This window comes from Pezoporus wallicus, unplaced genomic scaffold (genome assembly GCF_028554395.1).
Source record: "Pezoporus wallicus isolate ANWC-B61680 ecotype Strahan unplaced genomic scaffold, APGP_CSIRO_Pwel_v1 scaffold_6885, whole genome shotgun sequence".
Classification (NCBI taxonomy): domain Eukaryota; kingdom Metazoa; phylum Chordata; class Aves; order Psittaciformes; family Psittacidae; genus Pezoporus; species Pezoporus wallicus.
Window position 1 is genome coordinate 4164861 of NW_026638858.1, and position 16820 is coordinate 4181680.

General features: G+C 46.5%; 1 protein-coding gene across 9 annotated transcripts in view; it reads right to left on the reverse strand.

The window, feature by feature from the left end:
- LOC130601072 (uncharacterized) overlaps positions 1-16820 on the reverse strand; it is a 77876-nt gene that overhangs the window by 6956 nt on the left and 54100 nt on the right. For all 9 annotated transcript variants that reach the window (XM_057412898.1, XM_057412903.1, XM_057412897.1 and 6 more), the window contains 6 exons: positions 10068-10175; positions 5781-5890; positions 4841-4889; positions 3312-3432; positions 2346-2440; positions 636-701 (listed from right to left, as the gene is read on the reverse strand). In XM_057412898.1, coding sequence (XP_057268881.1) covers positions 636-701; positions 2346-2440; positions 3312-3432; positions 4841-4889; positions 5781-5890; positions 10068-10175 — 549 coding nt within the window. The remainder of the gene's footprint in view (positions 1-635; positions 702-2345; positions 2441-3311; positions 3433-4840; positions 4890-5780; positions 5891-10067; positions 10176-16820) is intronic.

Here is a 16820-nt window from a genome sequence, read left to right on the forward strand (position 1 = left end):
TCCCTCTCAAGGGGAAAAGGTCATCCACTGTTTTACAGGAGATGGGCAGCAGAAAATTGAGCCTGGGAACGCACAGACATTATAAACATGAGCAAGCCTGGATACTGCTTTTAAGTGTGCAAGCACAACAGTGCCCCTAAAAATAAATTAGTCTTTGCTCAGGACTGGCAAATTAGCTCTGGACAAATCAGAGCAATTTTCTCACACTTTCACGGGTCTCCAGTGCCCAGTCCGCTCCTTTGCCTGCAATTGCTGCAGTGCTATTTGTTGAGGTTTGTGCCTCCAGCTCTTCATCTCCCTATGTTGTTTCCAGAGCCAAAGTGAGGTTAATTGCCTTTGCACCAATGCCAGTGCGCAAGAGAAAGATCTCTCCCAAGTTTGCAGCTTATACTGCTGCTGCTGAGCCTTCTCCCAGTGACCTCTTGTGATGAGGCAGCATGAACTGGCTTGCCATCAGTGACATTCAGTTATTTTTAACTTCTCCCTTATTAAAGTTTCCGCCTTATGAGTGTGCACAATATCCTACCTTACAAAATACCAACACTTTCTTCAAATTATGATACTTTTTATAAAAACAGGCAGATTAACCATGCATGCAAGCAGCAGGGCAGCAAACAACCCAAAAGCATCCTCACCCGATCGATGAAACACTGCAGAAACCACTTGGTTGTGTAAATCCCTGTAGTCATCTGCTCCTTGTCCTAGGAGGAGATAGCAAAGACAGGCAGGCATTTCACCAGGTTGGCTGCTGAAGGTTCAGGCAACTCACAGGGCTTTGGGGGAGGCTGGCTCGCTGGTTTATTAAAGCTGGGGTCTGGGTGCAGGATCTGTCTGCAGTTTGTCTTCCAACAAAGACTCTGCTTCAAATACCGGTGTTGAAGTCCTGCTCTGATCCTTGACGTGGCCAGACTTCAGCCACAACTTTGGAGAGGGATTCCTAGAAGCTTTCTCTGACTTTTACCTGCTCCAGGGAGTTACAAAACACTTCCATGAACCCAAACCATGCACTCCTTGCAGACTATCTTTTTTGTTTCCACAGAAATTCCCATGTGAGCCTCTTTGAGCACCACAGAAATGATTAATCCCAAGTATTCCACAGGTAAATCCAGACCAACACAGTCAAGCCAGCTTTGTTAGCACTACCTCATTTGCATGCCATGGCTGCTGCAGGAGCAGGATAGCCTGACAGACTAAGGAAAACTTTAAAACCTCACCATCACCACCCTGGTCTATCACTTTTCCATCCCCATCTGAGACCCAGCACAGCATCCGCACACAGCTTTGCTTTTTCTGGCACAGCTGATGGCAGGGCACAGCTGGTGCTGGGACGCACAGTGCCCTGCAAGTGCATAAAGTTGGTGTGACTGTTCCTGCAAAGCCAGCAAGGCAGTGAGGATGGGAAGAAAAAGAAGCTTAGGGGATTAATACCCATCTCTGGTCTTTGCTTTGGCTAGTGTTGGGCACCTGCAAGCCTGGGGAGCCTTTTGGAAGCCAGGAGGCACAAGCAGCTTTCAGAGAGTTATTTCCGTCCTCCTTGCTCATCCTCCCCAAGGGTATAATTAGGTGAAAACCTGTCCTGACTCTGTTTCACTCTTATAGACAGGGCCAGCTCATTTGCAGCACAAAGCAAGAGCTGTTGCAGATGATGGCAATGTAAACAGCCTCCCCTTCAGGGAAGGACCTTCAAACCCCTTGGGAGCATAAGAAACCTTCAGGAGTCTGGCCACTGAATACCGTCTACAGCAAATGCAAGAGGGTGGGGAAGGAGAAAAAGAAAAGGAAGCAGGTGTTGCAAAATAGTAGCCTAGACATTAGACTGCAGTTGATGTCTCCTGCAGATGCTCTTCCAGACACTAAATGGGCTCCTACCATCTGCCAGACAGAAAAACAACTGGAGGTGCCCAAGCAACAAAACACACAGCAAATCTTACACCCCTCCTGTCTTTAAATAATAGCAAACCTGTTAAGTGCAACCACTTGGGACTAATAATTCTTGAATTAAGTACAGCATCACCCTTTGGGCTTTGCATCTGGTATAAGAACACAGCTCAGCCTTGCTGCTGTAAAAAAGCTCCTTTTGCTGCAGGCTCTGTGAGCCTTCCTGCCTGGCTTTCTGAAGGAAGCTGTTAGATTTTAGCAGTTCCTACACTCATGATGGCCATGATACTGCAAGCAAATGATAACCAAGATTCAGGCATCCCATTTAATAAACGTTTGCCTCTTTGCACCTGAAGCAGTCCTACACAGTTAGAAATATGTTCAGTAGTGCATATCCCTGGCAGAACATTACACTAATTGCTCTAGCATTAAAACGTGATTATTAGCATGAGATAGCAAAAATATACCATGTGCTTCTTCAGTTTGGGAACCATCTTGCTTAAAATCTGCTCGTGGTGAGCCTGGAATCTCTGCAGCTTTGGGAACCCAGGAATGAAAAAACCTAATGAAAAAAGATAGGAGAAATAAAAAAAAAATCAGAAAAGCTCTGGAGTTTTTCCCTGCATTGCCCGTTGAAGTCAGCAGGACTACAGTGCACCCAGCTACCTCCCCTGGCATCCCTCCAGAGCCCACCCTTCAACCCATTCCGCATGGGCAGCAGCACTCTCAGCACTAACCACAGCAGAGCAGACTCACTCACCACCCCACCTGAGACTTGGCTTGGTCAAGACCTCTCTCAACACATCTTGATGCTTACCAAGGTTCAGGGAAAAGCTGATGTTTGAACAAAAGCTTGTGCAGCACTCCATAATCTAGTAGGACATGCACTTAAGACTGCCTGGAGCTATCAAGCCATAAGGCTTAGCCCTCCGCTGATAAAATAACCTTCTGTCCATAGATTACTGCTAACCACAAGTAAGACAAAAGGATCTTTAATGTGACTGAAATAAAATAATTCAGTACATTTGGTGGAATCACATCTTCATAAAAACACAAGGGTACACGGCTCTGGCATGCTAGAAACAGCATTACATGATGCTCTTACATGTACTTCTGTGAGACTTCTTAAAAAACCTGCAACCTTGAGTTAACTTACTGCCAAGGCCAAGGCACTTGGGAGGGAAGACAGCACCTCTGTGAAAGCATTAATTACTGAGCACTAAAGCTCAGTGCTGATAAACCACATTTTTCTCTGATGAACTTGTCTGTCTCCAAGAGTGAAGTTCAGCTCCGTAATCGGGTTACATCAGCTCGTAACTAAGTCTTACCCATTTTAAACAAGTATGTAAGGAAAAATGAGTCTCTACTGACCAACCCAAACAGCCTTCCCTCCCACTGCAAGTGCCCCCATCCGCATCCCACCCCAGCCTTACCATGCATGGCGTGACGCTGATTGGTCAGCAGCTGTGCCAGTGCCCAAAACGCATCCTCTTCATTTAAGTACATCAGGAGAATGGCTGCGATCTGGCTCATCCCTTGGCAGTAGCTCACTTCCTGCAAGAGCCAAGAGGGGCACACATGCTGCCATACTGTCAGACCCCACCATGATGCTAAACCTGCAGAAGCAGGTCAGGCTGTCTGTGTTTCCCTCTCCTCTGTCTCACTTTGAGGTCTTTATCATTTATGCTCAGATTCACAGCTCCCATATGTCTGCAGCATCTACCATGTTAATGTCTCATAAAGTGGCTTGGGTTGGAAGGGACCTTTGAAGAACATCTAGTCCAAGCCCCTGCCATAGGCAGGGACACCTTCCACTAGACCAGGTTGCTCAAAGCCCCATCCAACCTGGCCTTGAACACTGCCAGAGATGGAGCAGCCACAGCTTCTCTGGGCAGCCTGTGCCTCACCACCCTCATTGTTTACGTTTTTTAAAACGTCTTCCTTATGTCCAACCTAAACCTATTATCTTTTGGTTTAACAATGTTGCCCCTTGTCATGTCACTAGAGGCCCTGGTAAAAAGTCTTTCCACCTTTCTGATAAGATCCCCTTCTATACTGAAAGGCTAAAATAGTCTCCCCCTGGAGAGTCTTCTCTTATCCAGGCCGAACAACCCCAACTCTCAGCCTTTCTCCATAGGAGAGGTGTTCTGGCACTCTTGACCATTTTTGTGCCCTTCCTCCAGACTAACTCTAGCAGGCAATGCCCCCCACCATGCCACTCCCCTCTCCAGCCCTGCTCAAGCCTGGAAGGTTAGGGACAGAAATGTCAACATAAGAGGTGCCTTCAGCTACTTCAAAGAATAAGGGATGGGATGACAAAGAGCATGTGGCTTCAATCCTGTTTTGGATTCCTTCAGCCACATGAGCACTGAAGTAATTAAAGAATAAACAAATCTGGTGAGCATTTATCTGGCATGAGGGAAGGTGGGATCTGTCTTTCCTTAACTATCCCCACTGAGCATCTTTTGTGCCTTCTGGGGTAACTGTGCCCTCCTGGAGATGGAGACAGTAAGTTCAGCTGCTAATTTAGTCTCATTCTGACTGTGCCCTTCAGCTAAAAATGACTGGTTTGCTGCAATAAATTCAGTATTTGGCAAGAAGTGAGAACGAGATGGACTTTCAGCCAGGAGGTTAGTCTTGCTGCAAAGTCAAAGGGCAATCCCCTTTGCTGAGACTCAACCAAAATGCATCTGCCAGACATCATTTACCAGATGACAAAATGAACTTACTGTGCAGTCTTGTGCTGCTTGTGAGTCTTGCAGCTGTCTGTACAAACCAGTATTAGGACTTAAACTTGGATTTACCACTGGCTAAGTGTGGGGGTGCATAGACATACATACACAAATAAATATACATGAATGCACATATAAAATAATATATATAAACCTTTTTTTAATATTTATATATACATATATATATAAAAAGCACAACACTATTCACTTCAACTGGACTAACTACTTACGGTGTTATAGACTGAGTATGCTGACAGGACATGGAAGAGTGCCTGTTGCCTGTGGAGAAAGAAGGATATTAAAATACCTGAGCACGAGGTTTCCAAATTTATCTGTACACCAATGCATAAGCACAGAGAGCAAAAGCTCTGAAAACACCCAGCCAGCTGACACTTATGCCTTTTGCAAGGAGCAGGGCTCACAGAACCAGAAAGCACCTTGATGGGCATGTGGGACAGCACCTCTTCCTTCAGGTGGAAGAAGCCCCACAGAGCAGGGCTGAACCAGTCTGCTCCATCACCAGGTCTCCTGGAGAGACATGCATGTACCTAAACACACTGTGTTCAACAAACCTTTGGGTTTGGAGTGGTGGTGGGATTTTAACAGACTTGCAACCAAGCAAGCATCAAGCATTATACATCCTGGGGGAAAGCACTGACACCATTTTATTAATAGGTTACTTTCTCCCTTCCCTCCTTATTGAAGGAGTCATCACCATATAAATACAGAGTGCAGCCTTTGTCCTAGGCAGGTGACAAAGCCACTTTGTTAAATCTCTTCAACCCCATATGTTGTGGAAGTCAAGTCCACCCCATCCCACCCAGCTCCTGAAGGACTCACCCTGTCATCCCAGCCATCTCAAACCAAGCCCTCTACAACTGCAACCCTAGCACCTTGGGGAACAAGGCACCATAACAGGTTGTTGCTTGGCTCAAGAACTGGGGTTGAACACGGTCCAGCGTGGACCTTTTCAAAGACAGAATCAGAATCCCAACATCTGTGGCTCGTATCATGCACTGACGGTTTGTGGAGCAGGCAGAAATGGCTTCGCTCTCCTGTGAGCTACTCTGAGCCAGGGTACTGGTGGCCACCACAAGCCAGGAGGCTGCTGACTACCCCATCCAGCTCATCCCATGCATACCCACTGGCTCTGAAGCCTCCCATACTCACTTCACTCCATAGCGATCCCGAAACATGATGTGGTTTCGGAAGGTGCGGTTAACGTCCAAATCTATCTGCTTGATTTCTGACGAAAAGCTCTTTGCTTGCTCTTTCATTTGCTGGGAGAGAGGCAGACAGAAAGGAGGAGTCAGGCACCATTTCAGCCCATGCCTCTGTCCCTCCACGCAGCGAGAAGTCATGCTTCCTAGAGCAGGAGTGTGTGAGTTGCACAGAGCTACCACAGAGCCACTTGGGGAAGCTGCCATCTTGCAGTGAGCAACAATCTGCAGCCCAGAGGTGAACCCCCAGCCCCTCGGCTGTGCTGCTGGCTCAGTGAGAAGGGGATAACCCCACACTCATAATCCAGCCATTGCTCACCTTCCAATGCAAAGTTTTCAGAATCTAAAATAATCTTTACAATAAATTCTGCTCTGATTTATTTGATTTCTTTGTGGTACCCAGTCTGGCTGCCTTAAAGCATTAAGACCTCTGCTGGTGCTTAAGGAATGATACACTGCCTTAAGGGACCAACACAGATGTATGCACCAAGTCCCTGAACTTTTCAGAGGCTCAGCTAATAAAATCTAAACTGTTATGATGGGCTCTATGAAGTGCTCTCCAACTGCTACTTCCCCTGCAAAAGAGAATCATCTTAGATTTAAGAAGCTTCCCCTAGGAAAGCAGTTTTGGGGTATTCCCTTGGACTGGTGCAAATTATAATAGTCCAGAACAGAAGCTAAACTCAAAGCAAAGAATCCCCACGTTCCCTCTGATGCTGACTAATAATTTAAGGAAGCATCACAGAGATAAAGGACTGAAGTCCACTGCAAAAAAAAAGGAAATTCAAACCAAAACTAAGCCCATCTCAACGAACTGCACCCTTAGTGTCCCAAGTTGAAGATGGTCCATGGACAAATCCTGCTGCAGTCTCATTTGTAACCCACTGTTCAGCCCTGCGCATGCAGGCAAGGACCACTTTGCTATTACCAAGCATCTCATCTCACAGCCTTTAGATAACACTGGTGATTATGCCCCCCTTTAATATCTCCAGGGTCACTAACTCCTCCTCCAAGTTAGTTGCATTAATAAAATACATTCTGTGACTGTCTTCAGGCAGCCTGAGATCCACCCAGCAGGTTGGGGGCAACAGAGATGAGCATCAAGCCCAGCTTGCCTTGAGCCCAGGATCAGGACCCATCCTTGCTCACACAGGAGACAGAAAATAGCACATCTGCATGGATACTTAATCATCTGCTCCAGCAGCTACCATCCTTGCTTGTCAGCCTGATAACAAAGTGCTTTCAGACTGCTGTTGACCGCCCAGGATGACCACATCAGCTCTGGGGAACATCAAAAGGTCATTAGTACCCAGATGTATCCAGTACAGCCAACACTTGGGGCAGTCACAGCATCTTGGGAATATTAAGTCCAGCCTTGAAAGCAGCTGTATGGATGAACAACAGTGCACAGGCTATTTTGAATTATTGCCTGCACAAGACAGGGGAGGATAAAAGTGACAATGGAATGAAGATTTTATTAACAACATCACTTCCCTGATGTAAATCCCATGCTCTCTGCATCTTACGGCTCCCTGCCCTCTATAAAGCGGGCAGAATACCTGAGACAAGATGACTATTCATATGCACCACGTCACTTCAAATTTCTCTGCTAAAGGCCCTCTTGTTTTCCCTGCTAAAGCAACACAGAAACCTCCCAAAGATTGTAAAAAATCCTACTCTAGGCCTTTTTTAAATCAGTGCACCTAAATAGCAGTGATTCTGTATAGCTGAATTGCAGGTAGGTTGCACTTTGTCACCTCCATGCACGCAGAACGCTTGTTTACCATTCTGCAGATGATAAACAAGAAGCCCAGGATGGGTTGTTCTCCTTTTATTCCCTTAAGTAACCTGGGGACTCTATAGATCCTCTGCTGAGTTCATTAATGCTGCAAGCTGGTGGCAGAGCACAGGCTGGGAAGCTGGAGGTGCCATCCCAGAGACTTTTTATAAACCAGCAGGTAGCCAGAATGCCTCTGCTCTGCCCCATGGCCAGCATATTACTCCTGACACCTTCTCAGCTATCCTCAAGCCCTCTCAGTTGTGGCTATACAACCCCAGGGAGGCAGAGTATCACGTCCACATTAAAACCAAATGTGGCATGTCCCATAGTAGCCTCCGGGCTCCTGAAGCATCACGGACAACTGAGCTGCCATGGTCTTGAGAAAGACTTGGAGACTTGCATGGAGAGGACTTGGAGGACAGCTGGGAAAAGATAAAGCACTGTGGAAGCAACTGGAGCCGGCTTTTTAATTGCATCACTCTAGAGGCAGCACGGTCACAGGGGGCAAGGTATCCCACGCGGCTGGAAAAGCAGCTCCTCCACCAGCCCAAGCGCAGGGGACAACATCTCTGCAGTGGGGAGCATAAAAAAAAAGATAAAAGACCCAGCATGTGCCAGGTGGCACACTCAGAACTCCAGGAGCATGCAAAAGTCAGGCTTCTGTGCCATGGTTCACAGCCAAAGAGAAAGAGTGGCCTTGGGACCAGTCCCTCCAGGACACAGAGCTGGAACTGACACTTAGTCCCTTCTTCCTGAAAGCAAACCCCCTCATCCAGAACCTGCACTAAGCCTCTTCTGGAGGAAATTAGGGGAGAGCTAATTACTGATGGCAGGTGGCATCAAAGAAGAGGTAGATTAAGATGAGCTTGTAGGGGGTTTGCATCCAGCAAAGCCTATTAGGCCTGAAGCTCCTGTTTATTACAGACCCCTCTGGAGCACAGATTAACTCCTTGTGACTTTCATTTGTTTGGATTGCTTGCTGCCTGCACAGCACAGCTTCAAGGGAGGGAGCACGATAAGAATCTGCATGCTGGGAGAGCTTTCTTATCTCTGCTTATTACCATAAGCCCAGCACACCCTCCCCAAGCCCCTGCACGTGACTCCCCCCAAGTGGCATCTCGCTATTAACATCTATGCTTGACTAACCATAATTAACGTTAGCATCATCCTGCTTAACAGGCAGGGATTTTTAGGAACACCTGCAGGAAAGTAGCACTCAGCCTCCTGCCTCTGACAGGCAAATGTCTCCATAACAGCCTTATCTTCGCTTGGGTACCTGGTGCAAGCTAAATGGTAACACAAGTTTGGAAAATAAGTTAATTATCAACCAAGGGGTTCCACATGCTGCCTACGGAAAAAGGCAGAGTAAAGGAGCTGATATGCTCCCCTCAAAATAGCAAAATACAGGAAGCCCCATCATTTAAGTTCTTGTTCAATACACACTACAGAAATTGCTTCTTTCGTACCAAGGAATCTAAGCCTACAACATGCAGTGCTCTGGTAGGAAGCAATGCAAGGCAGGTTTTTACCCTATCTGCAGAGAAAATTATTGATTTTTAATAGAAAAATTATTTGTATTTGATTTTAAGAGTGATTTTTAATAGAAACTTTCAAGACACTTATAAAAACATTGAAGATAGAAGATAAAAGAAACCATTTCAATCCAAGTTCTTCCAATACTGCCAGCTAACTTCCAGCTGCACACCTAAGTTGTAAACCAGGACTCTGTGCTCAGTAATCCCCCGCCCAAGCTTGCAAGACCTGCCCTCACCCAACCCTTAATAGGGTTTCTTGACTGATGCCCCACTGTCAGCTGGTTTAAGGTTTTTGGCCTTGCTGCCCATTTCAAAATGCCCCGAGTGAAAGTTTCAAGCACATGGAGAGGTTTGGGTACCTCCACCCAGAGCCTACCCACTTCAGAGTACTTGTGGCTACTCCACAGTTCCCCAGGCTCCCTGGAGTGATACGAGCAGTACCTTTCCTAAGCTTCCCCTCCCTCTTCCCTGCGGATGTAGTAACACTGACAGCATCTTTGCTCACAACTACCAGCAGAATAAATGGAAGCAGCATATTAGGGAAAGCAGCAGAATAACATGCTAAAAAGCCCCAGCCTAATATACACATGTGGTTCAAAAGTTTATACCCTTTGCATTTTCAGTCCTCACTAATTTTAAACCTTTCCCTCTCAGGGTCACAGCAGTTCACAGACGGATCAGGCCCCACCACCACCCACAGTGTACGTCGCTCAACACGCTGCTACTGTGTGGTGGAGGGTGCAAGGGCTGGGTGTCCCCCAAACCATCCCTGTAGGAATTCCCATTTCCCTCCTGTCCATGCAAGTGGAGATGGAGATGCCTGCATCCACCATGGGTCCCACTTGCCCTTGCTGGTGAAGCCCCACCAAACCAGCCTCCCCATCACCTTGTTCCCATTTTTTTTGCCAGTAACAGTCTGTACCTCATATTTTCCCTCATTCTCCTTCTTCATCTTCTCAACATCCAGCAGAAGTGACCAGACCTGGCCTCGCACCTGAAGTGGGATCCCTTTGTACACTCGCCGGCACATCTGTGCAGAGGGAAACGTGCAAGATTAGCTGGTCCTGCTGACGGCCAAACACATTTGCTCCTTGGTTTGCTGCTACAGACCACCAGCCATCTGAGTGGATATCCCAACCAGTCACTTCCTCTGACTGCACCGGTGCAAAGAGGGCATCTCCAACCTGACAGATGAGCTGAGGACCTGCATCCAAAGACACCTACTCAGTCAAAATCAAGCCACACCTTACACTTCTAACCTTACTGGAAGAGCTGGAAACAGACCACCCTATTTATACATAGAGGCATCTCAGGTGCTTCACCGTGATCATATTCTGTGCACACCAGCATGCACAGAGACTTCTCCCCAAAGACCAGACACAGCACCCTTGGCTTTGAAACTTTTGATTTGAGCTTCCATGGCTGTTGGCACCTGGATCCTCAGTGATTGGGGAAAAAAAAATACATTTCTCTTTGGAAAGGAGAGCCCTTATGACAGCCACAAGGATGAGTCTACAGCAACTCTCACAGCTTGACAAGCAGCAAGGAGACTGTGGGCGACACCAAGGGCACTCCCGGGAACGTGCAGGGTACTCTTCAAACCAGGAGGGGGATTAGGGACAAACATGCATGTGTCCCCTTCTCCTGCCTCCACATGTTCACTTCATCTCACAGATGCCTCTGTCCTTTTTTCTTGCCATAAAGCCCTCTCTCTCTCTCTAAATAGACCATTAAACTTCCAAAGGGAAACAGAAAAAAAAGAGCTTTTGTTCCATCCCTGACTTCTCCCATTAAAAGAAAAAGCTTCATAAAAAAGAAAAAAAAAGCCTTATTTCTGAATATTTTCCACTCTTTCAGTCATCCTACCCACGAAATGCCTTGTAGCTGCACTACAAAGCCAACTGTGGCACTCCAGGTTCCTGAGGACCTGGAAGTATGCTGAAGTCCCTGCTGCACATGCCCAAGCTCCAGCTGTGGAGGAGACTTATGTTGCAACATGGTGATCCACCAGGACTAGACAATTCACTGAGAGGGGACAGAGGATTCATGGGAATGAGCTTGGGCCTGAGCAGGGCAGTGCCCAACCAGGCAATCAGCTGGCCTGGCATTGCCCTGGTACAAATGCAATCAACCTCCTCCCACATCCCTCCTCTTTTCCTTTAGGGTGCTCTATTTCATGCATTTCAGGCTGATGCAAGAGAAAGGCTGCAACTTATAAGGAAGCATCAAGATCCTAGCAGAAGATCCTCTGGACATGGTACTGTGCTCTCAACCCACCTGGGCTCAGAGCCTCTGAGAACACAGACCCATGCACACACCCATGCTCCTTGTTCTGCAATGCACCTAACCGATTAAAAAACAGCAGTGACAGCTCTTGTCTCACAGGTTTAGTATGAGATAAGACAGGGGGTGGGGTTCAAATAGACAGGATGGGGACAGCAAAGAAATAACACCACTATACCAGTTAAAATAAATACATAAATTAGCTATGCAATAAATGCCAAGACCACCATGTAGTTCTAGAAGAGTTAAATGTGTGCTAGAACACCTCTCCACCCCATTATGGTAAATATTTCAATATTTCTGCTGACACAGAAAGTGTCAGTGTAATGTATCCTGATCCTGTGAGTGTAAAGAACATTTAACATTTAAACTGTCATTCTCAGCACTTCCTAAATGCTTGCTCTGCCCCAGGTGTTGCTTAGCACCCGCTTTGAAGGTCCAGTGCATAGGCAGGACCATACCCTGCAGAAATCCTTTGCCAAATGCTGCCCTCCCCTCTGTATACATCAAATAAGAGCTGCCCACTAAAAAACATCTCATTACTATGATGTGCCCATGGAAGGCTACCATTTGATTCAACAGCACCTTACGTTTTAAGTGGGACATCATTAATTCACTGTATGCATACCCAGGGGAGACACTCCTGCTCATCCAAGCTCACACAAGGTGTTTCTGCAGGATAGCATGCCATGCAGGAGAGTTTAATTCCCATGGCTAAAAGACCAAGGAGACAAACAAAAGATTCCCATTCCCTGAGAGTCACCAGATCAGGACGAAGTAAATGCAATGTATCAGGAGACACAAAGCAACGGGGCTATATGAAACACATACTCAAAGCAGTAATGGTAAGGTGCCCACAAAAACCTGGCTCCTGCAAGCGCTTGTGACTTCATGAAGCAAAAGCTGAGATGGGATCAAGAAAGTGGAATATGTACCAATTCAGATATAACCACCAATTCAAAAAGAAATTCTTTATTTCCAGTGCATTATGAGAAGCCAGCTGACAGCTGCCAAGGTAGAAGATGATGCTCAGCTCTGTGGGAAGAAAATAATATTGGTTTGAACCCCCAGAGCTGATATTGTTGTTTTTTAATGAGCGCAACCCTCACTGCCATATAATAAATGTCTCTAATGATACTCTCCATAAGTGTGGCAGGAACAAGGGAGATAGAGAACATGTCAAGATGGAACTGAACTGAAATGCCTCCCTGTTATTTATCCAGGGGCTTTCCTCCCACCACCTCCAAACATGAAAGTGATAAAACCTCAGAGCTGTTAGTCATGTGGAGGAAAAATGAGCAATTTTCCTTCATCACGAAACTTGAAGGGAAACAGGGAAGTTATCATTAAAAGCCACATTTATGCTGGGATGAACTGCCAGCGAGAAGGCAGCGGGTGATGGCAGCTCCTGCTCCATGTGAGAAAAATAAAACCCCAATCCTTAAGGTCACCATCTTCTGTCTCTTATAAACCCCTCAGCCCTTACAGATGGTAAAAGAGCACCCAGACCATGGCCCATGAAGACTAAGAGACCAATACATGGCACAAAGAACAGACATCATCCTATCTCACAAATGGCTCAAAGAGCAATCCTTCTGGAGAGGAAGGACTCCTTCACTTTCTCCACCAGTCATGTGCCAGAGGAGCTGAGCTGTGAAAATCTTCACCACCACCACCACCACCCCAGAGAAGAGGGCTTCTTTTTTGTATCACAAAGCCACTGATAATGTGACCATGCAAGACACATGGCAGCCTGGACTTCATTGCGTGTGGTTTTCTTTTTGTATGGATAATGCTTGCTTCCAACTCAGCTGTTGTTCCCCTGCAGCTGGAGCCTTGGCGTTGCCAGATGGGGTGCCAGCAGATCTGCAGGAGCTTCAGCCACAAAGCAGGGGCAAATTTAAATCCTAAAGTTGATGTGCAGGCATATACATTTATTACCAGGGCTACCTCTGGGGGAGTGGAAAATGCTACCTGCCTTCCCAAAATGGCAAAACACAGCTGCAGTCACCCTGCAGCTCCCAGGCACAATTCCTTTTCTTTCCCATGGCATTTGCGAGCAGGAGACCTGACTTCAGCTGGCCCTGCCATGACAAATGTCTGCTAGCTATCCCCAGCGCTGCCAGATTATTTACTCTTGGGGGCCTGCGTGAGTGCACACAGATCCCCAATTCATCCTAAACCACTTTGCTGGCATGCGCTGGATTAAGTGCCTTGCACTCCTGTGACCTCAGCAGAGACAAGGCCACCCCTGTGCACAAAGACAGGCTTTGCCTAAAAACCAGGCAACTCTGGCCAAAGACATTGCTCTCTTTAAAGGTCCCATCCCACATGGCCCACAAGCAGCGAGAAGCAGTTTGCAAATGACGCAGAGATCATATCCTTTTCCTAAAACTGATACTTCTGGCTTAAATCCACTTACTTCATGGCTACAATGAATAAATTACCCCACTACTGGAGTGCATGCACCACAGACTCTTTTTTTCTCTGCAGAGCTGTGCTGCCTTAGCTGTGTAGATTCTTACATGATACCAACCATTTCTTAAATCTTCCCAAGCAGAGTCAGGTTGGATTTAAACTCAGGTTTAAAACGGCAGTGAAGAAGATACAGACCACCTGAGCCTCCCTGTGCTGAACCCTGAATTACACAGTGTACCACTTCCTTGTTGCAGGTTTCATGTACTGTAACTCTACAAAGCAGTGTGGGGCTTGCATAGCCTCCTTTATTTTTATACCCCTTCCCTTGTGGAAGTACAGCCAGGAAAAGGCACCACTGTATCAGTCTAACCTCATTTATACAAGGAATTGTGCTGATGTCACTTTTTGTAGCTCTTGTTACTGAAATTAAATCAGATCATTACAAAACGTGTCTAAAACAGAGATGAAGACAGATCTGATGTGATGATGAGCATAAGGGACCCCAGAGCATCACTTCAGTTAAGATAATCCTATTTGTTACTCTTCCTTAAATAGGTTATGCCAGAAATTATTTTAGGCATAGCTGGGCTATGCTGTTTTATAAACTGCAAAAGGCCTTCCTCTTTTTTTCAGCCTTATTTCCTATAGTGTGTGACAGCCACAAGGCCCAGGCTGCAGTGAGCATCATGCAGGGATGCACACTGGCAGCAGGCAGGGGAACAGAAAGCAAAACCCTTTGCTCTCTGGCAATGGCTTACACCAGGGGTATGAAAAAGCTGCTTCCTGGCCTGCTGATGGGTTGTTGCTCTGGGACCAGTGTACACAATGGGTACACAACCTCCCTCCCTGCTGACATTTCATAACACAGAAGCTGAAACAACAACCTAAGCCCCGATTAGCTATTAAGACACTGCAAAACATGACAGCCTGTTTGATAAGCCAGGAGTCTCTCTTCATCAAGCACTTGATACGCTCAAGCTGTCTGCCAGCTCCAGCACATTAACTGGAACTCAAAAGGTTGCCCCTGAAGTCTACAAAGTCCCAGCCTGTAAAATAAGACTGGTTTCTACATCCCTTTAGCAGAGTCAAAGTCAAGGCAGCTTCCCTGTGAAACTGTCTGGGGCTCCTGCAACAAGATTCTTTCCCTTTCTAATACAGTGCAGTCTATCAAAATTAACAAAGGGAAGGCTCCTGCCTTCAATAAGAGGGTTGTGTTTTTTTTTTTAAGGATGACTTCCTAGTCTTTATTAAAATAACACAAGCTGCTGTCTTGTGACACTCAGGCTTCCTTCACGTCAGAAAGTGGCAAAAAACAAACCTGAAGGAAATGTGCAATGCAAACATGACAGCATGAGTGCTCAGAGAAGGAACAAAACCAACCCACTGTGCTTTAGAAAAAAACAGATCAAGGGTTTGTCACATTTACTTTAGCTAGAAAAAAAAAACATAACCATCTGAGGGGCATGACTGTCTCTCAGCATAAGGTCCTTGAAATGCCATGTCTGAGCTGCATGGCAGCATGAATCCTTGAGCAACTTACATGCTCCTGACACAAGAGGTCACCTGCACATCCAGGTGAAGGATATGAAAGATACAACCTGATTTTATTATTGTTTAAAGTACTCTTTTTGTGTCTGTCAGGGTGTTTGCACTTAACAGTACATGGCTGCTCCAATTCACAGACCTTCCTGCCTGCACTTGCACTGGTGCAAGGACTGTTAAGCTGGATGGGACTGAAACTCCTTTCTACTCCCTGGGGTCACCAGACTGCTTCTTCCCTGCTTGGGGCCAACTGCTGCTTCTCTGTTTGCTGGGAGGAGGAGAGAGCCATTTCCAGTCCCCTAGCATGGGGACAATACCATGTCTGTGCCCAAGAGCCATCAACCATTTATGGGCTGTTATAAATAGCATCATTTATTCCATTACAAGAGCTCTGTGATTTTCTGACTTAAAGACCTTCAAAACCCACTTGCTAGCCCCTTGCCATTCAGCAGACCTGACCAACATTGTCTGCAGTGTGCTTAACACCCACTAGTTATCAGGGTAAATCCAAAAGACAGATGGGGATCACTGCTACTCCACACCCCCCTCACCAACTGACCCACGGAAGCTCAGGTGTGTTAAAAACACTCATTACCCATCCCAAATGTCCTCCAGGGCTTCAAGGAGTTCCCTGCACTCTGCTGGAATTTGGTGTTTTACCCACAAGGCCATTAACCAGCTAGTGCTAACTTCTAATTAGGAAAACCAAAGCCATGGGAGAGCCCTTTTTGCCTGTGGAGGAGCACTGATGAACAAAAATAGTTAGAACAAGCCTGAAATGAACAGAAGGATTATAAAATCCTAAGCCCACCTCTACCCCATCCCTGCTATAAAATGAAGATAAGGGGTTGTTCTTGGTTTGTTTTTAAAAAAGGACAAGACTGCAGCTGGTCTTTGGCTGGCTGAACCTGACATCACTCTGGATGGCCAGCTGAGGGGGATGCCCTGCTCAATGTGCCCCCTGCAGCTATGCAGATATCCTCTGCACAGCTTTTCAACTGAGCTTAAGTCTTTCCAGAGGACTCTCAACAGGTCCTAGAAGCAATAGAGCCAAACACCCTGCTCCTCCTGCCAAACAAGAAGGCTGCAAAGACCATGGAGACAAGGTGACTCCGGGCTTCAAGACCCTGTCCTGTGCAGAGTGCCATAAGCAGAGCAGGTCAAGCATAATGCTCCTCCCTGTACCCAACAAGGGTCCTGTTGTTAGGTTCAAGGGTTTTCTGTGTCAATAGGTTTGTAATTGCAACATATTACAAATATTATTTATTAAAACCAACATAGTTTTGCAATAGTGTTTGGTGCAGTCTCTTTTGAACACCAAAGCCAAGACACAAGGTTGGTTTCTCTGTCCTTGATTTCCACAGACGGATGCACACAATCTAACACCTAAGCAGCTTCTTAGGCACAGCTAGAAGCAAAAGACAAGATCTAG